This window comes from Sorex fumeus, unplaced genomic scaffold, assembly GCF_029834395.1.
Source record: "Sorex fumeus unplaced genomic scaffold, SorFum_2.1 ptg000036l, whole genome shotgun sequence".
Taxonomy (NCBI): domain Eukaryota; kingdom Metazoa; phylum Chordata; class Mammalia; order Eulipotyphla; family Soricidae; genus Sorex; species Sorex fumeus.
The window spans coordinates 10,843,114-10,864,266 of NW_026606093.1; the positions used below are offsets into that span (position 1 = coordinate 10,843,114).

The following is a 21,153-nucleotide window of genomic DNA, read 5'->3' on the forward strand; positions in this document are numbered from 1 at the left end:
TGGTTCCTTGTAGGGAGTTTAACAAAGTGATCATTTATGTGATGAAAAATAGGAAAAGCATCAAGGAAGAGAGCAGATACATCCTTTCCTCACCCCCAAGGACAAACCAGCCAGACTTGTTACTATCTGCAAGTGAGAGGCAAAGAGAAGTTATTGGAACCTGTAAAGGACAGCTTAGCAGGGAGGCCCACCCCTCCCAGAGATGAATCTGTCAACTAGAATCCCGTGAACAACAGAACAACTCACATAGTCTATCTATGTTATCCACCAGGATGTAAAACAGGCATAACAGGTGACTGGGAAGATCTAGGTATAAAACTGGGCAGAATGGGTGACTGGGAAGAAATAAGATTATCTATAACCCTTCCAATAAGGCTTTTATAAACAAAAGAACCTTTCTAATTGGGCATACAGTTTAGTGAGAATCACCCCAATTTGGAAATAGTCTGGTGGAAGTCTTTCATCAGCAGTTCTAGGAATTTCTAGGAAGCAGCTTGTATGATGCAGAAACTGTGGGGAAAAGGAACATATTAAACACAACACTGATGTGTTATAAGGTAAGAGAAATATTTATTTCGTTTTGCACAAGAACAAGCTTATACTGAACAAATTCAACCAAATAATATTAAGTGCAGCAAAACACGGAAATGGGGGCGTTTTTTCCTGTTAGAAAAGATTAAGTAACCATGCCTGTGCATTATTTTTATCATTACAGTAACTTGTTTCAGATTTCTTTTTCAGTATGTATACTGTACAGAACACATTATAGCTTCTTGCTTTGTTTCTGAAAATATAATTCTTTCACTGCCTTGCATTTTTGTTTTGAGAAACCTAACTGATTCATGAAGATTCTGATAAGAAGAAAATTTTTTCTGCACCAAAGAAGCAGGAGCCTTGCAACTGCTAACGGGCTCGGGCCTTATGTCCAGATGTCATTATGTGTGCGACGCACATGTTCCTCTACAAGGTAAGGTCAGACAAAGTAGAGCAGAGTTCTGGTCTAGTTTTTCCCCAAGAATTTTCCTTTTATGGTTTCTCAAGCTCCACAAATTTTATAATTGAAAGTTCATTCAGCTATTAACAAAGCTGAACTCAGCTTCTCCAAATTTAAGTTTTAACATTTTTTTTGTAACTTTTAACTTAAAACTTAAAAGATTTAAGTTTTAACATTTTTGGGGGGGAGTCTTTTAAACAAAAGAAACTTCTTAAAGAAAAACATTCCAGGAGACAGTTCTCATCACAGTTCCTGAAGGCACTGCGGATCCACGGAACAGCAGGTGTGTCCATTCTGTAAAGGAGGGAAAGAAAATAGGTGTGAATGTTGACGTTGAAGGTGTCATCCAAAAAGCAAAAGAAAAAAAAAAGAAAGAAGAAACGTATCTATAAAGATTCTTCATCATATGCGGCTAAAGCCAACAGCAATAAGTTTGAGAAATTAACCTTTGGTTTGTCTCTGAAAAGTAACATGTATCATACTGTAAACATTTATAAAATGATGCAACTAAACATTACTGCAATCTTTCACTGCTACTTTACAAAGTTCATTAGTTAATGGATGTTGAAAGGGTGGTGAGAGTCTATAAATATTATGAAAGCTATCTTATTTAGTTAATATTTCATGTAGGTCCCAAGTCTACACAAAACAAGATTTAGAGAATTTCTTGAATCTGAATTGATAATATCAGCTCAGTTAAAAAGAGGAACATCAGATTGTGTTTCTCATTTATACAAAAAAGAAAATTTTCTTCCCTAGATCTTCAGCCCAGAACTGATAAAACGACAGTCCAGACATTCATTATTTCCATTGTCAGCTTTCATGGGGTAATATGTGATGAGGTCAATTTGTTGTACTTGTTACAGAACTACCGTGCCTCATTATTTAAGGCAAACTAACAGGCTAACTATTTACCCCAGGCATCATTTTAGATAATATTGGTTCTTTTATTTACTCATTCACAAAATACAGTGGTTATACACATGGATAAAGTAGACAGGGTCACTATCATCATAGGTCAGGAATTACAATTTAATGGGGAGAAAACTACCTAGTACAAATCAAAATGAAAATAAAACTTGTAAAATGTGCTAGAAAGGAAGCCAATGCAGCAGTTTTATAAGATTAAAAAAATATTAGTTACTTAGATAGCATGGTCAGGGGAAATTCATTTATAGAGGTAATAAAACAAGCCCTCAAGACGGTTTTGTGAAAAAATAACCCAAAAGCACAGGGAAGAGAAGAATAAGGACTTTCAGATGAAATGAAATTATTAAGTAACTGAAAAAAATTGATGTGATTTTAAGTTAGCGAATAAAGTGGTGTAAAAATGAAGAAAAAGATATGGAGAAAAAGAGAGACATGAATTACCTATTTTTATAACAAAATGCCATAATACAGAATATTATCCCCAAAGTTCATATCTTATTCATTTCAGTCCTTTCTTTAACCATTTAATAGCAATTGTGTTATCTCATTACTACAATCACAAAGATGACACTAACCTATTTCCTGAATTCATACTTGGTGTCTGATACTCTGCCAGACACTTTCAATAATTTCCACCTCACATTATTCCCCCAAAGATCAATTCTAAGAGTCCCATTCTTTAGATTCAGAAACTGAGTATCAGAAACTTAACTAGCATGTCCAAAACTATACAGTCAATACTACTTATATCTGAGATTAAATATCGAAGTTAGTCTGACTATAAAACACTTGACTATATTTCTTACAGATAGTCTTCTTTAGGCTACTGAATATGTATTATAATTAAATATGATAAAATTAAAAAGTATTTGTCACTCAGGGGATATGGTGCCACCAGCAGGTCAATCTGTACCTGTGAGGCGAGTGCATCAGCAGTCTGATGACTCCATCAGACTTTCAGATACCCCAAAATTTCTGCTGTGCCTTTGGCCAGACCCCAAAAACGTGGGGCAAAGTTTAGCAAGAAAGTAAATGGCAAAAAGTTAGGTATGTAGGAGACACCCATACACCACCTCCGGCTCAGCTATATTATTGGAGGCATGGCCTCTTTGGTTCCTGATCGAACCGCTTAATGGCCATGATCTCAGAAACTCAGAAACGAATCTTGGAACCCAATGGCATTTGGCAGAAATGCGTCCTGCTCCTGCAGTAGGTTACAAGCTCTGGGCCACTCAAGGTGGGAATAGGTTTCGTGCTTTGGCCTGTTTCTCCTGGCGGCCAGGTGACCGCCATCCTCCAGAGACCACTGGACAGTCAGGTTTGGGCCTGCAGTGATGAGACACGCGGGGCTTCACGGGACGGGGATGGAGCTGGCCCTTTCCTCCCCATCCCAACGAGACCCCGAGTCGCTGCCCACAAACGGCTTCTCAGGTTCCTGATCAAGCTGCTTAACGGCCATGATTCCAGAGATTCAGAAACAAACCTCGGACCCCACTGGCTTTTGGCAGAAAATCCTCCAGATTTAAGTGTCAAGATTTCGTAATTTCAAAATCACTACTGCAGCCACGTTACATCATATGTTATTCATAACCAGCATTAGAAAACAAATTGTCTACTGTTGACTTTTCGGCAGATCTGAGTTTTGGGGTAAAATCCCAAATAATAATTGTGGGTCTGGTATCAAAATATTGAATGTTATCAAAGTAGAGAGAGAGAGTAACGTGGAAATCATCTGCCCCACAGGTAGGGGGAGGGTGTGGGATTGGGGTATACTGGTGTTTTTGGTGGTGGAGAATGGGTACTGGTGAAGATATGGGTATTTCATTGTATGGCTGAGACCTAAACCTGAAAGCTTTGTAACTACTCTCACGGTGATTCAATAAATAAAATTATAAAAAAAAATAGAAAAAAAAGTAAGGTGGAGTTCATGCCCAATTCAATAAGCTAATCAGTGGCTGAATAAATAGCAGTATTCCTATATTTAAGGTAAAGGTAAAGGCCCTCCCGTTGTTCATTGATTTGCTCTAGCGGGCCCAGTAACGTCTCCATTGGAGACTTTGTTGTTACTGTGTCTGGCATATCGAATACGTCACGGGTAGCTTGCCAGGCTCTGCCGTGCAGGTGAGATACTCTCGGTAGCTTGCAGGGCTCTCCGAGAGGGGCAGAGGAATCGAACTCGGGTCGGCCATGTTGGCTGCGTGCAAGGCAAACGCCCTACCGCTGTGCTATCGCTCCAGCCTCTATATTTAAAAAAAAAGTATTTGTCGCTTTAAGATTAAAAAAGGAAAAGAATGATTATATATCAGCCTTTTTAAAATGCACACTAAATAGAAGAAAAGCCAGTCTGTAGCTAAGAAGAATTAATATTAATTTAACTTAATCCTCATCTTTTTTCTAAATTATCAAACAGAGCTCATATTCTGACTGGGAAAGAATAACAACCTTTTCTTGGCTCCCCAACAGCAATCATCACAGTGCTATCATCACATTTAGAGTCAGAGATTTTTTATATCTAAGCTGTTATAATTCACAGTTCATTGACAATTTGATGTCAGGGGTATACTACTTTCTGGAAGTATTGACTCCTCAAATTGTATGACTTTAAATAAAAAGTTTGGAAATTTTCAGAGCTTTATGTTACTTAATATATGACATTTGAATTTGAACTTTATGGAGAAGAAATTGTTAGAATGGTTTACAGGATTATATTTTAGACCCGGATGTTGGAGAACAACTTAGAGTGCTATCAAGAGTGCTTAGAAACTTAGCAAGAAAACACTAGAAAGGAGTAAATAAATCAACATAGAGACATCTCAAATTTTGACTGGTCTTTGAGTGGCAGACGAGATTCTGAAGAGACTGAGAATGAATGGTTTGAACACTGAAACATCTGGACTGATGTTTCAGATGTTGCACAGAAAATAGAAGTGTTATTAATCTCTTCCCTACCATGTTTGAGAGGACTGACGAGCAATTCAAAGTTTCCACTGACAGCCCAAAATGGAAGGATTAAGAGAAAAACAATGTTTCAAGATTAAAGATTTTTCCCTCGAACTTTGAATAAATTTGGCAGAGTGCCTCCTAACTACTGCAGAATCACTTTAATTGCATGGTGACTGGTACTTAAATGAGAATTTATTTGAACAAAAATTACTAGTATTCTACTGGGGAAATTAAAAAAGTGAGTCTATACTACCTGTATTTCATGATATATAATAATCCATATAAATTATTGGTCATGTTCAAAAAAGGGAGGAAAAGGATTATTCCTCATCAGAAGAAAAGTAGGGAATAGAAACTCAAATATAACACAGGGTTCAGGGTCAGGGCTCAGTGGTAAAGACCTGCCTCGCATGCAGTGTCAGGGGGACTATGAGTTAATTCTCCGCACTGCCCCACATTACCACATGTGATTCTTAGCATGGTCGCTGTGATCTCTGGCAAATCAAAAAGCGTGTGATCTCTGGTTCAATGCCACCAAATGCATCCACACATCACAACCAAAAGTGCGTTATCCCACAACCAAGAATGCAATCCCTGGAGACTGCAATAGAAGCAAAGGGAATTGAAGCAGGGAATATAATCAGATGATAGCATCAGGGGAATATAATCCAGATGATAGCATTCAGAGATGAAAACCTGAAGGTATCACATATATGCCTGTAGATTTACATATGCTTGAAAGATAAAAGGTTGTCATGATGAATTTTTCAAATCAGTAAATATCAGGAAGGCAATAGAAATGCCAAAAAATTAAAACAAAATTTTGAAACTGAGAAGTACAGTATTTGGAACAAAAATTTAATCAGACTTAATAGCAGATTAAAATAACAGATGAGTAACAAATTTGAAGACAATCCAATAGGAATTATTCTATCCTTGAAACAGGAAAAAAGGACAAATTTGGAACCCCCATGATATTCAGAATAGTCATTAAGTCATATAACATATGCATACTTGGAATCTTAAAAGAATTTGGGGAAGCTAATTTGGCAGGAAAAATGAGTTAAGAAAAATGATGATGGTCGGGGGTATGGTGCTGCCAGCAGGTCAATCTGTACCTGTGAGGCGAGTGCATCAGCAGCCTCATGGCGCCTCCAGATACCCCAAAATTGCTGCTGTGCCTTTGGCCAGACCCCAAAAACTTGGGGCAAAGTTTACCAAGAAAGTAAACGGCCAAAAGTTAGGTATGTGGGAAACACACCCACAAACCACCTCCGGCTCAGCTATATAATTGGAGGCAAGGCCTCTTTGGTTCCTGATTGAACTGCTTAATGGACATGATCCCAGAGACTCAGAAACGAATCTCAGAACCCAGTGGCTTTAGGTAGAAATGCGTCTGGACTCTGCAGTAGGCTACCGGTGCTGGGCCAACCCAGGTGGGAATAAGTTTCGTGCCTTGGCCTATTCCCCCTGGTGGCCCAGTGGCTGCCATCCATCTGAGGCCACTGGATAGTCACATTTGGGCCCCCAGTGACGAGACACACAGGGCCTCACGGGATGAGGGTGGAGCCGGGCTTGTCCTCCCCACCCTAACGAGACCCCAAGTCATCGCCCATGAACGGCCTCTCTGGCTCCTCATCAAGCTGCTCAACGGCCTTGATCCCAGAAACTTAGAAACAAATCTCGAAACCTAGTGGCTTTTGTCAGAAATGTGTCCGGACCCTGCAGTAGGTTACTGTCACCGGGCCACCCCAGGGGGGAATGGGTGCTGTCCCTCCGCCTGCTCCCTCTTGGCGACTTGGTGGCTATCATCCTCCAGAGGCCATTGGACAGTCAGGCTTGGGCCCGCAGTGATGAAACTTGTTGGGTCTCACGGGATGGCAGGGGAGGTGGAGCCGGGTCTGTCTTCCCCACCCCAATGAGACCCCAAGTCATCGCCCACAAATGGCCTCTTTGGCTCCTCATCAAGCTGCTCAATGGCCATGATCCCGAAGACTCGGGAGCAGATCTCTAAACCCAGTGGCTTTTGGCAGAAATCCCTCCAGATTTAAGTGTTAAAATTTCAGAATTTCAAAACCACATGGCCCTACTGCAGCCACACGACATCATATGTTATTCATAACCAGCAAAAGAACACAAATTGTCTATTGTTGCCTTTTCAGCAGATCTGAGTGTTGGGGTAAAATCTTAAATAATGGTGGGTCTGGTGTCGAAATAGTGAATGTGGTCAAAGTAGAGAGAGAGTAAGGTAGAAATCATCTGCCCCACAGGCAGGGGGAGGGTGTGGAATGGGGGTATACTGGGATTTTTGGTGGTGGAGAATGGGCACTGGTGAAGGTACGGGTGTTTCATTGTATGACTGAGACTTAGACCCAAAAGCTTTGTAACTGCTCTTATGGTGATTCAATAAATAAAATTATAAAAAATGGAAAAAGAAAAAGAAAAAAAGAAAGAAAAATGATGATGGGGCTGGAAAAACAGTAGAGTATGTAAGGCTTAACTTGCTTTGCTAGTGGCTAACCCGGGATCTATCCCTGGGAAACTATATCATTCCCTAAGCCCTGCTAGGAGTGATGCAGGCACAAACCCTGAGAACAGCCTGGTGTGTCACCCAAACCAAAAATAAATAAATAAATAAATAATATTTTTTTAAATGACTGCCAGTATTTTCTCAAATTGGATGAAAACATCAATTCAGATATTAAAAAAAAACAGCAAACAGAGAGAATAAAGACAGTCCTTCCTCCCCCAATAGCAGACCTAATGCATCAGTTAAAAAAAGAAAGAGAGAGATGGCAAAAAACACATTTGCAGATTAATGTAAGTTTAAGGAATGTGTTATCACTAGACCAGCAATAAGAAGATGGTAAAGGAAGTTACTCAAGCTGAAGGGACTTGAGTATCAAGCTGAAGGGACTTGAGTAGATGGCGACTCAAATCTACGTAAGAAACAGAGCGTAAGAAATAGTAAATATGTGTGGAAATAGAAGTCCGTATACTTATTTCTTTAACCTTACTGAATATAAGGGGCTGGAGCGATAGCACATCAGGTAGGGCATTTGCCTTGCACGCGGCCAACCCAGCCAACCTGAGTTCGATTCCTCCGTCTTTCTCGGAGAGCCCTGCAAGCTACTGAGAGAATCTTGCCCACACGGCAAAGCCTGGCAAGTTCCTCGTGATGTACTCGATATGCCAAATACAGTAACAACAAGTCTCACAATGGAGACGTTACTGGGACCGCTCGAGCTAATCAATGAACAACGGGAGGGCAGTGCTATAGTGCTACTGTATACAATTGACTTAAGAAGGCAAAAACAATAACATGGAACTTTATATTTTATAGTGTAATCATAAATATATATTTATTATACTATAAAAGGTACTGTCCCTGTCTCTGTCACTGTCCTCCCGTTGTTTATTGATTTGCTCAAGTGGGCCCAGTAACGTCATCAATGTGAGACTTGTTGTTATCGTGTTTGGAATATCAAATACATCATGGGTAGTTTGCCAGGCTTTGCCATGTGGGCGAGATACTCTCTGTAGCTTGCCAGGCTCTCTGAGAGAGGCGGAGGAATCAAACCCGGGTCAGCCGCATGCAAGGCAAATGCCCTACCTCTGTGCTATAGAATATATTATTCTGATGTTTTCAAGTTCTTACATTTATATGAGGTGCAATCTATAGAGAGTATCCCGCCCACATGGCAGAGCCTGGCAAGCTCCCCAAGGCATTTTTGATATGCCAAAAACAGTACCAACAAGTCTCACAATGAAGACATTACTGGTGCCCACTCAAGCAAATCGGTGAACAGTGGGAGGACAGTGCTACAACAAATTATTGAATTTTATGGCAGATTATACCGTAAAAAATAAATTTATATAGATTGACAACTATGGCAATAGTTATGCTTCTAATGAAACATAAAAATATAAAATATTAATTTAAAAAAGAGGCATAATACAGATGAGATCGAAGAAAATAAGTGACAGAATAATAATAACGTTGTCAAAAATTACAATAAATGTTATCTAAACTCTTCAGTTCAAATATTGCTACATTTAATAAAAATGCAAGAATTATTGAGAAATTTCTCATTATTAAGCAACCCCCCCGAGCACCATCGAATGCTCTTCCAAAAAAAGGGGAACATAATTTTAGGGCCAGAGAGAGTACAGGGGTTAATTCTGGCAAGCAGCCATCCCCAGTTGGATCCACAGCACTGGGTGGTCTCCAATGTAGTGCTGGGAGTAACCCTAAGCACAGAGTGCTCTAGAGGGTTGCGAGTATTCTAGACCAAAATTTATCAAAATCACAGAATCATATATGCAATTGTACCAATTCAACCTAGAAATTAACAGAAGGTGGTTTACTAAGATTAGTTTGGTTAGTAGGAATAGAAATCATCTGTCCTCTTATGGCTACTTGGGCGACCATATGGGGTGCTGGGGAGGGAACTCCAGGCCAGACGCATGTGAGGCAAAAAGTGCCTCAGTCACCCTCCTAGCTTTCTTGCCCCAAATTCATTTTCATGGTGATAACAAGTCCTCTTATTCCTGTACATATAAGGAATATTACTTATATAAGGAATATTTGCATATTTATTCTTAAAGTCATCATCACTCTTTAAAAGTGAAGATTTTCACCTTAAAAGTGAAGATTAGAATAAGACTGTAACTTTCAGGCTGGGAACATATAGCTCAGCAGTGAAGAGCTTGTTTTGTATGTGTGGGGCCCTGGGTTTGACAACTGTCAGTGCAAATTTAAAAAGAGAGAGAGAGCAAGGACTGGAGAGATAGCACAGCGGATAGGGTGTTTGCTGTGCACATGGCCGACCCGTGTTTGATTCCCAGCATCCCATATGGTCTCCTGAGCTCCATCAGGAGTAATTCCTGAGTGCAAAGCCAGGAGCAACCCCTGAGCATTGCTGGGTGTGACCCAAAAAGCAAAGAGAGAGAGAGAGAGAGAGAGAGAGAGAGAGAGAGAGAGAGAGCAAGAGAATAGAAAACAGTAACTTTTAATTTTCATGACATAATATGTAATATAAATATTACTATCATCAATACTTTAGTATGATTTCATAGTATACATCTTCTCATATTCCTTTTTTCTAGCCTCTGCAAAGTGTAAGCATTTATACATACTTTATCTTAATTGTTATTAGCATTGCTATTTCAATAGGTCAATAATTTAACATAATTGTATAAGTATAAACAATATGCAATCATACACTTAATATGATGTTATCACTTAATCACTTAATCACTTAATCCCCGTTATTCATCGATTTATTCGAGCGGGTGACAGTAATGTCTCCATTCATCCCGGTTGCGTGCTAGCGTAGCCCAATGGTATCTGTTCGTTCTAGGAACATGCAGAGCCTCAAACCGATCATTTAGGGTCTTGACGAAGAAGTCTGACCATCTTATAGGTGGGCATCCATGTGATCTTTTGATGTCCCGTGGAATCCAATCAGTAATGGCTCTAGTCCAGCGGTTGTCTGTAAACCTCATTACGTGTCCAGCCCATCTGATTTTTGATGTCCTGGCAAATGAGACAGCGTCCCTGATTCTTGAGCGTTGACGAAGATCAGAACTCCGGATTCTATCTCTCATTTGAGTGAATCGTAATATTCCAAGCATAGTTCTTTCGATTCCTCTTTGAGAGACCCGAATAGCGTTCTCATCCTGTTTTCGTAGGGTCCAGGTCTCTGAGGCATATGTTAATGCAGGAAGAATAGTGGAATCAAAGAGATGTGCTCGTAGCTGGAGGTTCGTTGTCTTTTTAGTTATTTCTTCAATGCTCTTGAATGCATTCCAAGCTGCTCTCTTCCTCCTGCGCAACTCAGGTGCCAGGTCATTCATCATGTTGATTTCTCGACCTAGGTATATATAACTGTTGCATTCGGAGATGGTGGTTCCATTGAGAGCGAATGGAGCGTCAAGAACAAGGCTGTTTCTCATAAACATTGTCTTCGTAAGATTCAGCTGTAGTCCGACCTTTCCACACTCACGGTCAAAGTCGGCCAGCAATTGTGCCTCTTGGCTGATGTTTGGTGTTATTAGAACGATGTCATCAGCAAAGCAGAGGTGGTGTAGTTGCCGACCATCTATCTTCACTCCCATGTTTTCCCATTCCAGTCGTCATATGATGTTCTCGAGGGTGGCACTGAAGAGTTTTGGTGAAATGGTATCACCCTGCCGAACCCCTCTCTTGATATGGATGATTACTTCTTTGTAGAATGGTGAGATCTTGGTAGTGAATCTGCAATAGAGCTCACGAAGGATCCTGATGTATTGAGTTTGTACGCCCTGATTGGCTAGGGCTTCCATGACCGCTTCTGTCTCAACAGAATCAAAGGCCTTCTTTAAATCAATGAAGGTTAGACAGAGCGGCATCTTGAACTCCCGAGATACCTCAATGAGCTTGGTTATTGTGTGGATATGGTCTATGGTACTGAATCCTTTTCAGAATCCAGCTTGTTCACATGGTTGTCCTTCATCTAGTGTTCTGCTAATCCTATTCAGGATGACTCGAGTGAATAGTTTGTAGATGACAGACAATAGGCAGATTGGGCGATAGTTGCCAATATCGTGGATGTCTCCTTTCTTGTATAGTAGTACAGTCCTGCTGGTTTTCCATTGGGATGGAACCTTGCATTCAGACAGGTAGTGTGTGAAGAGTCGAGCCAATGTATTGATGAGTACTGATGGTAAGTTCTTCAGGTGTTCAGGTCTGATCTTGTCTGGGCCAGGTGTTCTTTGTTTCTTTACCGACGAGATGGCATGTTGGATTTCGGAAGGGAGAACATTGGGAACGACATATCCATCATGTGGTATGTGGTATGTGGGCAAGTGGATGTGGCTATTAAAGAGATCTGAGTAGAAGTCATGAATAATCTTCTCCATTGCCCTTCTGGAGATGTTATAATGTTGTTATAATGTACTCAAATATTATATGTCATATCATTTAGCATTATTATAATTTAATCACTGTCCATCTTGGACATTTTGGTTTCTTCCTTAATTCTGTATAAAAAATAATGTTGAAGTAAATATTGTCATGCATCTAGTCTTACATTTTAAAGTACTTTTCTATATTGGATTCTTTTTTCTAAAATATGATGGTTGTTTTTATTTATTTATTTATTTATATTTTGGGGGGAGAGCTTTTTGGGCCATACCCGGTGATGCACAGGGGTTATTCCTGGCTCATGCACTCAGAATTAGTCTTGGCGGTACTTGGGGGACCATATGGGATGCTGGGAATCTAACCCGGTCAGCTGCATGCAAGGCAAATGCCCTACCCACTGTGCTATCGCTCTAGTTCCTCAATTTTGGATTCTTACCTGGGATTAACAGGACAAAAACTGTGTGTGTGTGTGTGTGTGTGTGTGTGTGTGTGTTATCAAGGAAGTGTATGTGGGTGTTGATAAATTTTTCTTGATCACTAACAGTATAAAATAACTATTATATATTCTAGTTCATCTTGTTATTATTAGAAATTATTACAAAATGCATTTTACTATTATATATGAAAATTAAGATTATTTTTCTTTACATAAATGCCATTTAAAAATGTATTTTTTTCAAATAGCTGTAGTTGTTTAGTGAGTGTATTCATACTCTGCTGATTGATGCGTGAGAAAATTATTCCTGGGTGGGTACTATTATTTTCAGGTGAGCAAACTGATTCACAGAAATGATGGAATTTCCCTTGAGGATATTCAACTAATTTGACCAAATGTTGAATCCATGGAGACTTACTTTAGACACCATATTTATTTACTAGTGTTTCCTAAAAGAACATCTTCAACAACAGAGACGTTCTCTATATGTGCTGTTTAATAAGACAACCACTTGCCACATGCCTAGGTGTTAACACATTGCTGCTATGTTTCAGGAAGGAAATTGCAGTAACATTTACTTTTAAGATTAGTATGTGGCTACTGAATGCCATATTGAACAACATAGCTTTCAACAATAAACCACTGGGCAATAATTTCAAGGAAAGGTTACATCTTATTTACATTTATATATCTGATACTAGAAAAGGGGCTGGAGTGATAGCACAGTGGTAGAGTGTTTGCCTTTTACACAGCTGACCTGGGTTCGATTCCTCCGTCCCTCTCAGAGAGCCCGGCAAGCTACCAAGAGTATCCCACCCTCAAGCCAGAGCCTGGCAAGCTCCCCATGGCGAATTCGAAAAGCCAAAAACAGTAACAACTAGTCTCACAAAGGAGATGTTACTGGTGCTCGCTCAAGCAAATCGATGAACAATGGGAGGACAGTACTACAGTGACAGTGATACTGGAAAAATAAAAATTAAATTGTATCTTAACTGATTTATCAGTCAAAAGGAATAAGGGATATAGGGTGTGAAGATAAGTAAAAATGGTTCTCTGAAAGCAACAAGTTGTGAAAAAGCATATTTGATTTGCCTATCACTGCTCAAAAATAATGATATAAATTAAGGAAGTAGGGGCTGAAGAGATAGTACAATGGGTAGGGAGTTTGCCTTGCACACAGCTGACCCAGGTTTGATCCCCAGCACCACATGAGCCCTACTAGGAGTGATTCCTGAGCACAGAGCCAGGAGTAAGCCCTGAGCACCAACAGCAAAAACAAACAAAAAGAGTATAAGGAACTGAATGAAAGAAATTATATATGTCAGTAATACTGAAGATTCGACATACGCACTGTGAAATGTACTTATAAAATGCATTTCGAAGCAACACTGTCACTGAGTTCTAACTTAGCAACAGCACCGTTAACACAGTAATAGTAGTAACTTTTAAATTTGCTAATTTACTTTCAGAAAACATTGAAAATGTTAACTCAAAAAGCTTTGCCTGATTGACAAATTGTACTGATTGAAAGAGCTAAAATTTGGGTTTCAAACAGATAATGATAGTATATCAAAGAATAAAGTATTTTATGTTTTTTGTCCTGCTATATCAAGGCACTTTAGTAAGAATTTGTACTAAGTGAATCTGAATTAAATTTCTCTACTTTTAAAATAGTGATACTTTCAAAAACAGCATTTACAGATATTTGACTATTCTATATGAATCTGGTGTCTTTAATCAGCTGCTGTTGTTAAATCCTTCAGATTACTTATTTAGTTTTGCTATTGATTCCAAAATTATGACTTTGAGAAAAACATAAATACTTAGAAAGAATCATCAAATAATCTAATTTCAATTTCTTCACTACCTATATGCTATATATGGTCAACATTATATCTATTTTTTTTATTTGTATTAAAATAAAAGGCACAATGAATGTTCTATTTTCCTGCTAAAAATAGAAAATTGTTACAACGATTTTTTCCAACTGAAAAATAAAGACAGCAAATAACATCTTAAATTATTCAGTTCAATGTAAATGAATACAACAAGGTAAGAAACATACCCACTTTTTTTTTTCTTATATTGATTTTCTGCTTTGGAAAGATACTTGCTTTATTGGTAAATCTTAATAAAAGATCTCATGAGATAGTATCAGATAAAAAGTCAATAAAATAATAGTTTTCTGCCTGCCACAGAGGCAGGGCGGGATGGGGGGTGTGGGGGGTAGGAGGGATATTGGGATAAGTGGTGGTGGAGGATGGACGCTGGTGGAGGGATGGGTACTTGATCATTATATAACTGAAACCCAGGCACACAAATTTGTAAGTCTACAACTGTACCTCATGGTCTTTCACTAATAAAAATTACAAAAAAAAAGACACATGAAATTTAGTGTTTAGCTTTATTTTTCCTCTAAGGTTTGTACCGTTAGATATTTTAGGATAATTTAAGTGGGCTTTTTCTGTTCAGATGATATAAACAACCAATTATTCCGTTTCTGACCATATGCCTCCTTCTAGAGCAAGCACTAGAAGGTCCACATTAGCCCTTCTTGGCATAACATAGCTGAACGGCACTGCTCCCACTTACGTTTGAATGCTAAATGGAGAGAGAAAAGGCTTCCCATTGTCCAGGTTTAAGCACGTTACTACCTAGCTGAGCCCAGGGTGCAGCTGGCCTAGTCTTGAATCTAAAGAGCTTTACCTTGCACTGGCAGAGAGTACACTCAGTGCCACGTTTGATCCACGAGGACCCAGTGAAGCGAACCACATTCATCTCATCCAGGCAAGTTTTGGTGATGTCATTGCGGATCGTGTCAGCCTGGCAGGGATCAGTGACGCAGCGAGGACAGCACTCGTTTTCTGGGAGAACACTGAATTCGCACTCCACCTCTGGACAAGGCAGGGGCCAGCAGTCAACTTCCCCTTGCTTGTAAGGAGGACAAAGTGTGAAGGCAGAGGGAAAGAGGAGGGGCAGGGGACAGGAGAGGGAAGGCAGGGCGGGAAGAAGAGAGTTTACCAAATAGTTGCTCAATTTGGTTGATGAGTATTTACAAGACATTCAAAATCTTAAGTTTTGCAGGTAATCTACATAATTCCTGTTAGAGTGGGAACTATGATATAGGGCTGAATTCTAAATCTTTAAGCATTAAATATGACCAACATTAAAACAAAAGCAAAATTAATTACTTAAAAATAATCAGATTTGCATGTTGCCATATTTCTCATTAGGGCTGGAGCAATAGCACAGCGGGTGGGGCGTTTGCCTTGCACCCAGCCAACCTGGCTGACCCGGGTTCGATTCCTCCACCCCTCTTGGAAAGCCTAGCAAGCTACCGAGAGTATCTCGCCCACATGGCAAAGCCTGGAAAGCTCCCCTGATGTATTAGATATGCCAAACATTGTAACAACAAGTGTCACAATGGAGATGTTACTGGGCCCACTTGAGCAGAGCGAATCAATGAACAATGGGAGGACAGTGCTACAGACAGTGCATATTTCCCATGATGAATTATTTATTATGAGGGATATTTTAATTCTTTTGTTTTTTGTCTTTATTCTTTTACCACCCCACCCCCCCATGCCAATTTAACATTTATAACAAGATGAACTGAAGACAGAAATTTGGCAGTTTTTCATTTTTCATTCATATATTTCTCAGTGGAGATACTTTAAAAATATAAAGTAGAAACTGATTTCAGCCTTCCTTCTATTCCACATTGGATAACTGTATGAATTAGATCTTTTTAAAATTTAGCTCTAACGTGATTCCTATTTTCCTCATAATTTTGAATCTCACGGTTTTGGAGATGAAAGCAACCTTCAGATACAGAAACTGACCTTGTACTTTCAATTGACTTTGAGGTTGAAAGAGGAAAAAGGAAGCACCAGCAACAAAGAAACATTGCTTAAAAGCATCCCCACAAAAATAGAAAGGATAAATGTTACAAGAATTGCCTGTGAAATTTTGCCTATAAATGAATACATATCAATCTTTCTTTTACTTATACCACTAATAAGAAATAAGCAACCATGAATTTGTACCAATTAAAAAAGACTGGTGTTTCACTGAGTTTTATTTTTAGTTTTTCCAACATTACCTTTGATCTTAGACAGTGTTGGCTGTCAGGATCACCTCTGCAGTGCCTGGCACTGGATGAAGCTGGGGATGAAACTTTGAAGACATTGGGCTGTCTTGGGGACCCTTTCTTGCTCAGGCTCCCATCTAGAATAGCTGCCAGGAACCCCGGCATGTGAAGAGGGCCCCAGAATCTTAACTCATATCTGCTGAGCAAGCACTTATAGCCGCTCAGTCATATTCTCAGCCCCTAAGTTTCTTTTCAGCCTATTTGAAAGGGATGTTTTACAAATGCACACATTCAATTCTAAAATTAGGTTTAACATTTATTTTATCAAGACCATGTGTAAAATCAGGTGTTCACTAGGGGCCAGGGGGATAGTAGCAGGGTTCGGGTGCATGCCTTGCTTGCAACTGATCCAACTTTCATACTCAGCACTACCTGGTCCCCTTAGCTAGGCACGTCCCTGGAGACCTAAGCATGTCCATGGTGGTCTGAGTAATCACTGGCACTGCTATGCCCTAGCAAGAGTGCATTGTCACACCTTCTATGGACACCCAAAATGTTCCATCCACATTCCCTGGTCCACTGAGCACCACTTCCATCTTCCCTCTTCCTAAGTCCCCGAGAAAACCCCCAGAACACCTCAGAACACTGACAGCAACAATTCTCAGAAGGAAATTTTTGTTTGTTTTGGGGGGAGGGAAGACTGGGGTGTGTGGGGGAGGGGAGATTGGAGTGTGTGTGAGTGTGTAAGTATGTGTGTGTGTGTATATGTGTGTTAGTGTGTGTTTGTGTGTGTGTGTTGCCTGAGCATGGTTGGTAGACTGGATTCACAAAAGTGCTACTTGGTCATAAATGATTTATTTTTCGTGAATGTACTTGTTTTAAACATAGTTGTCTAAGCTTAAGCTGGAAGGGACTGGGAAACTAGTGAAGTCTTTTAAGCATACCTATTCTTTGAGATCTACTTCAGATTCCTTCTTCTCCTGTCCCGATTCCATAACATCATCTTTCCATTTGAACAGGCTCACCATTTCCACCTGCCCAGAATGAGGCTAGCTTCTGAGTACTGGGAGTGAGGAGAGCAAGATCGCTTTCCTAGATGAGATTCTGGGTCTAACAATCTCCTCTATTTCCATCTCCCCTAGTGAAACTTACCAAGCAGCGGCACTGTTGGCAATTCTGGACCCAGTTGTCACCGCTATTGTACAGAGTTTCACCATTTTGATGGAGGCACTGACTGCTGAGCCTCGGGTCACACTCGGGGCAGCAGAAGAGATCCACGGTAGGATTCTCACAGTCACAGACCATCCGGCGACACATCACAAATCCGTTCTGTAGAAGAAGAGAAAGATATGCATTTCTCCATATACTAACAACACACACTTATGTAACTCAGATGTAGATTCGAAAATTGGGATTCTTTATACTTTTTATTCAGTCTAATTAATTTCCTTTAAATTCCATTTGGTAACTATCACACAGAACTTATTTCAAGTGGGGAACTTCAATTTCCTTGTCATACATTACTACTCAAATGACTAACAAAAAACAAGTATTCCAGAAATTACCAGTATAAACTGACACCACTGTAGTTATTAGGTGTACATGAATGTGCTTAGTAAATTAAAAATTACATTTTATTTTGGGTAAGGTCATGTTGTGATTATATTTGGTATTAAATCACATGCTTTATAAGTTGCTGTTTATGGAATATATATAAATATGGAATAAATATTTTAGGCATATTTCTGTGTAGGCTGTTAATAATTATTTTCATAATAGTTGCCTCGGTACCTAATATTATTCATTAAATCTTTGTTATCAAAATGCAACATGTATCTAAAGCACAATGTAATCCATATTATGTATATATTTTTTCTTCGTACTTATGTTCATTCTTATTTCATATGCATATGATACTATAATTTTGGAAACATTAGTATAGTTAGAAATAAAATCTTGGATGGGGACTAAGCCTCCTCCACTCAGATCCCCAGTTTTCCAGTAGCTTGGCAGTCACATCCACAAACTGCCCCTGGCCCCATGTAATGTCATCAATGGCTAAGATCCAGAGACTATAAAATAAAGCTCCCAAAAGAGAGCGATACAGTATTTCCTGGAGCATAGGGTCACATTTGCGGCCACGAGACCTCTTATACTCTAGCCCACTGATGTACCTCAAGTAACACATGTGTGTTTGGTTTTAATGTACTAGCTTGTATTCTTGTATATACTAGCTTAAATGGCCTCAGAATGAAATACAGCAACCTTTACACACTTCCCTCTTATTGTGGTGGGAAGTTGCTTGTTGATTGGGTGGATATTTGAATATTATCTGTAATGAATTATTGTGAACTAATTTCTGAATATAAAATGTATAAAAATCACAAAAAAAGACACTGTAACTAAGAAAACTAAGATAAAATGGACTTATATCTCCAAAAGAAAACAAAATAAAATATTACTAATATGTGAGTACATAAATACATTTTAGTATTTCCATACAATGAGATACTATTCAGTAACAAAAATAAACGAGCTAATTATATATGTAAAATTATAAGTGAATGTCAAAATATATTTATTTATTTTTGGTGTTTTGGGCCACATTTTGCATTCTCTGGGAGTTTCTCTCAGTTCTGTGCTCAGGTTGTTCTCAGCAGTGCTCAGGGGACCATGTTGTACTTGGGAAATATTTTAGTCATACCAACCTGACATGAGCATACAGAACATCGGTCATTTTCCAATACCCAAATCTGACCACTGTGCTTAATTTTTCCATCATGGATGCAGTCCCCTGTGCAGTTCTTTCCATGAGGACATCGGCAATCATATCCACCATCCAAGTTAAAGCAAATAGTATCATTGGCACAGCTATGCCTCCCAGTTCCACACTCATCGATATCTACAGTAAAAGAAAATAAATAAAGTCAGACAATGTACTTAGAATATGTTTCTTTGAAACTATTGCAATCAAGCAAGCTGTCTCTTGACATAAGCATTTGACTATAAATTACTTTTCATCTACTGACATGCACTTCCTTTTATATGCTGACGAAATTGATGTTAATTATTTAAGAATTTCACAGACATATTATAATCCTTGATTTCAAACGTGGTAACATGATTAGATTTGTAATTTTTAGAGCTCTCTGAAAATTATTATGCTTTACACTATACATTATTTGAGAGTAAGAATAGGATTCAGAATTTTGATTTCAAGAGACTCAGCTCTACAGCTTCCAAGTCTTTGTTTGCTGCACCAGCCCTCCAGGTAGACCCATCTTCTTGCTGAGAGTTCAGGCATTTTTGTAGCAAGATGGACAGATTTCCCCTCCCTTTCGGTTAGGGCAGACGACCCACACTTCCAGATTGGCCCAGCTAGCCAGAAAGTTTCTCATCAAATATCACACTTCTCATATTTATACTTCCTGTAACTGGTGACGAGGGCATGGAAGGAAAAGAGGGATTCCCAGATTAATTCCTTAGAGAATTCCAGGTGACTCAATACAAAAATTCACCCACAGCACTGCAGGAGCACAGCAAACTCACAAAGCCCATCAAGATTGATGTGCAAAAACACCCAAGAAAGGCCGAGATTAGTACCAGGAACTTTACTCCATGGCTTGGAGGCCAACCACACATACTAGGGGAAAAGGGAGCTCAGATAGAGAAGGGAACACCAAATAAAGGTGTTGGGAGGATACTCCCAGGATGGGAGAAGCATGCTGAAAATAGACTATAGACCAAACATGATTGTCACCCATTGCCTCTTTTGCAAACCACAACACCCAATAAGAGAGAGAGAACAAAAGGGAATGCCCTGCCACAGAGGCAGGGTGGGATGGGGGAATGGGGGGTGGGAGGGATACTGGGATACGTGGTGGTAGGAAATGGGCACTGGTGGAGGGATGGGCATTTGATCATTGTATAACTGAAACCCAAGCACAGAAATTTGTAAGTCTACAACTGTATCTCATGATGTCTCACTAATAAAAACAAACAAACAAACAAACAAACAAAAAACAGCAATGTAGAAGGCTCACCAGCAGCAATCAATCCTCAGACAACTTTAGTGACCCCATGGTGGAATGTTTAATGAATTCAACAAATGATGGCATAGGTAGTCAGCAAAGTGCAAAATAAGCATGAGTGCTGAAATGAGAAAGCTAAAAACAGAAATGAAGAGTATGGTAGGTCTATTAAAAAAAATTCCAACAGGAGCTTTAGCGGCAGATTGACAGCAGCTGAAGAGAAAATCAAGGAGCTGTAAGATGACATGGAGAAAAATACTCCTAATAACAACAGAAGGTAGAAAAAAAATGCAGACCAGATAACTATGGGATAAGTTAAAGAGGAACAATTTAAGAATAATTAGAGTCGCTGAAGACCAGAAAGGCAAATTCAGTGAAGAAACATCTAAAGATATCATCAAAAAGAATCTCTCAGTTGAGAAATATAGGTAATGATATTCAAGACGCCTGAAGAGTCTCAGTGAAACTAAACTCAAAAACTCCAAAATGCTCTGAACCCAAAATGACAAAATCCAAAGACAGAAACAGAATACTGAAAGTTGCAAGATCAAAAATAAACTTAGATACAAAAACTCCCACAAGATCTACAGCAGATTTATCAAATGAGACTTTATGATCCAGAAGATAGTGGAAAGGTCACTGTCACTGTCACTGTCCTCCTGTTGTTCATCTATTTGCTTGAACAGGCCCAGTAATTTTGAGACTTGTTGTTACTGTGTTTGGCATATCGAATACATCAGGGGGAGCTTGCCAGGCTTTGCCATGCCAGTGAGATACTCTCTGTAGCTTGCCGTGCTCTCGGAGAGGGGCGGAGAAAACGAA

The 21,153-nt window shown here is 39.4% G+C and overlaps 1 protein-coding gene across 1 annotated transcript in view; it reads right to left on the minus strand.

Moving 5' to 3' along the window:
* Positions 1-548: 548 nt before the first annotated feature.
* The window catches only part of NELL2 (neural EGFL like 2), a 457,184-nt gene continuing 436,579 nt past the window's right edge, over positions 549-21,153 (minus strand). Inside the window, exons 17-20 of the mRNA XM_056117742.1 lie at positions 19,009-19,202; positions 17,453-17,629; positions 14,917-15,141; positions 549-1,288 (exon numbers count right to left, since the gene is read on the minus strand). Of these exons, the coding sequence (XP_055973717.1) occupies positions 1,238-1,288; positions 14,917-15,141; positions 17,453-17,629; positions 19,009-19,202 (647 nt within the window). The 3' untranslated portion in view covers positions 549-1,237. The remainder of the gene's footprint in view (positions 1,289-14,916; positions 15,142-17,452; positions 17,630-19,008; positions 19,203-21,153) is intronic.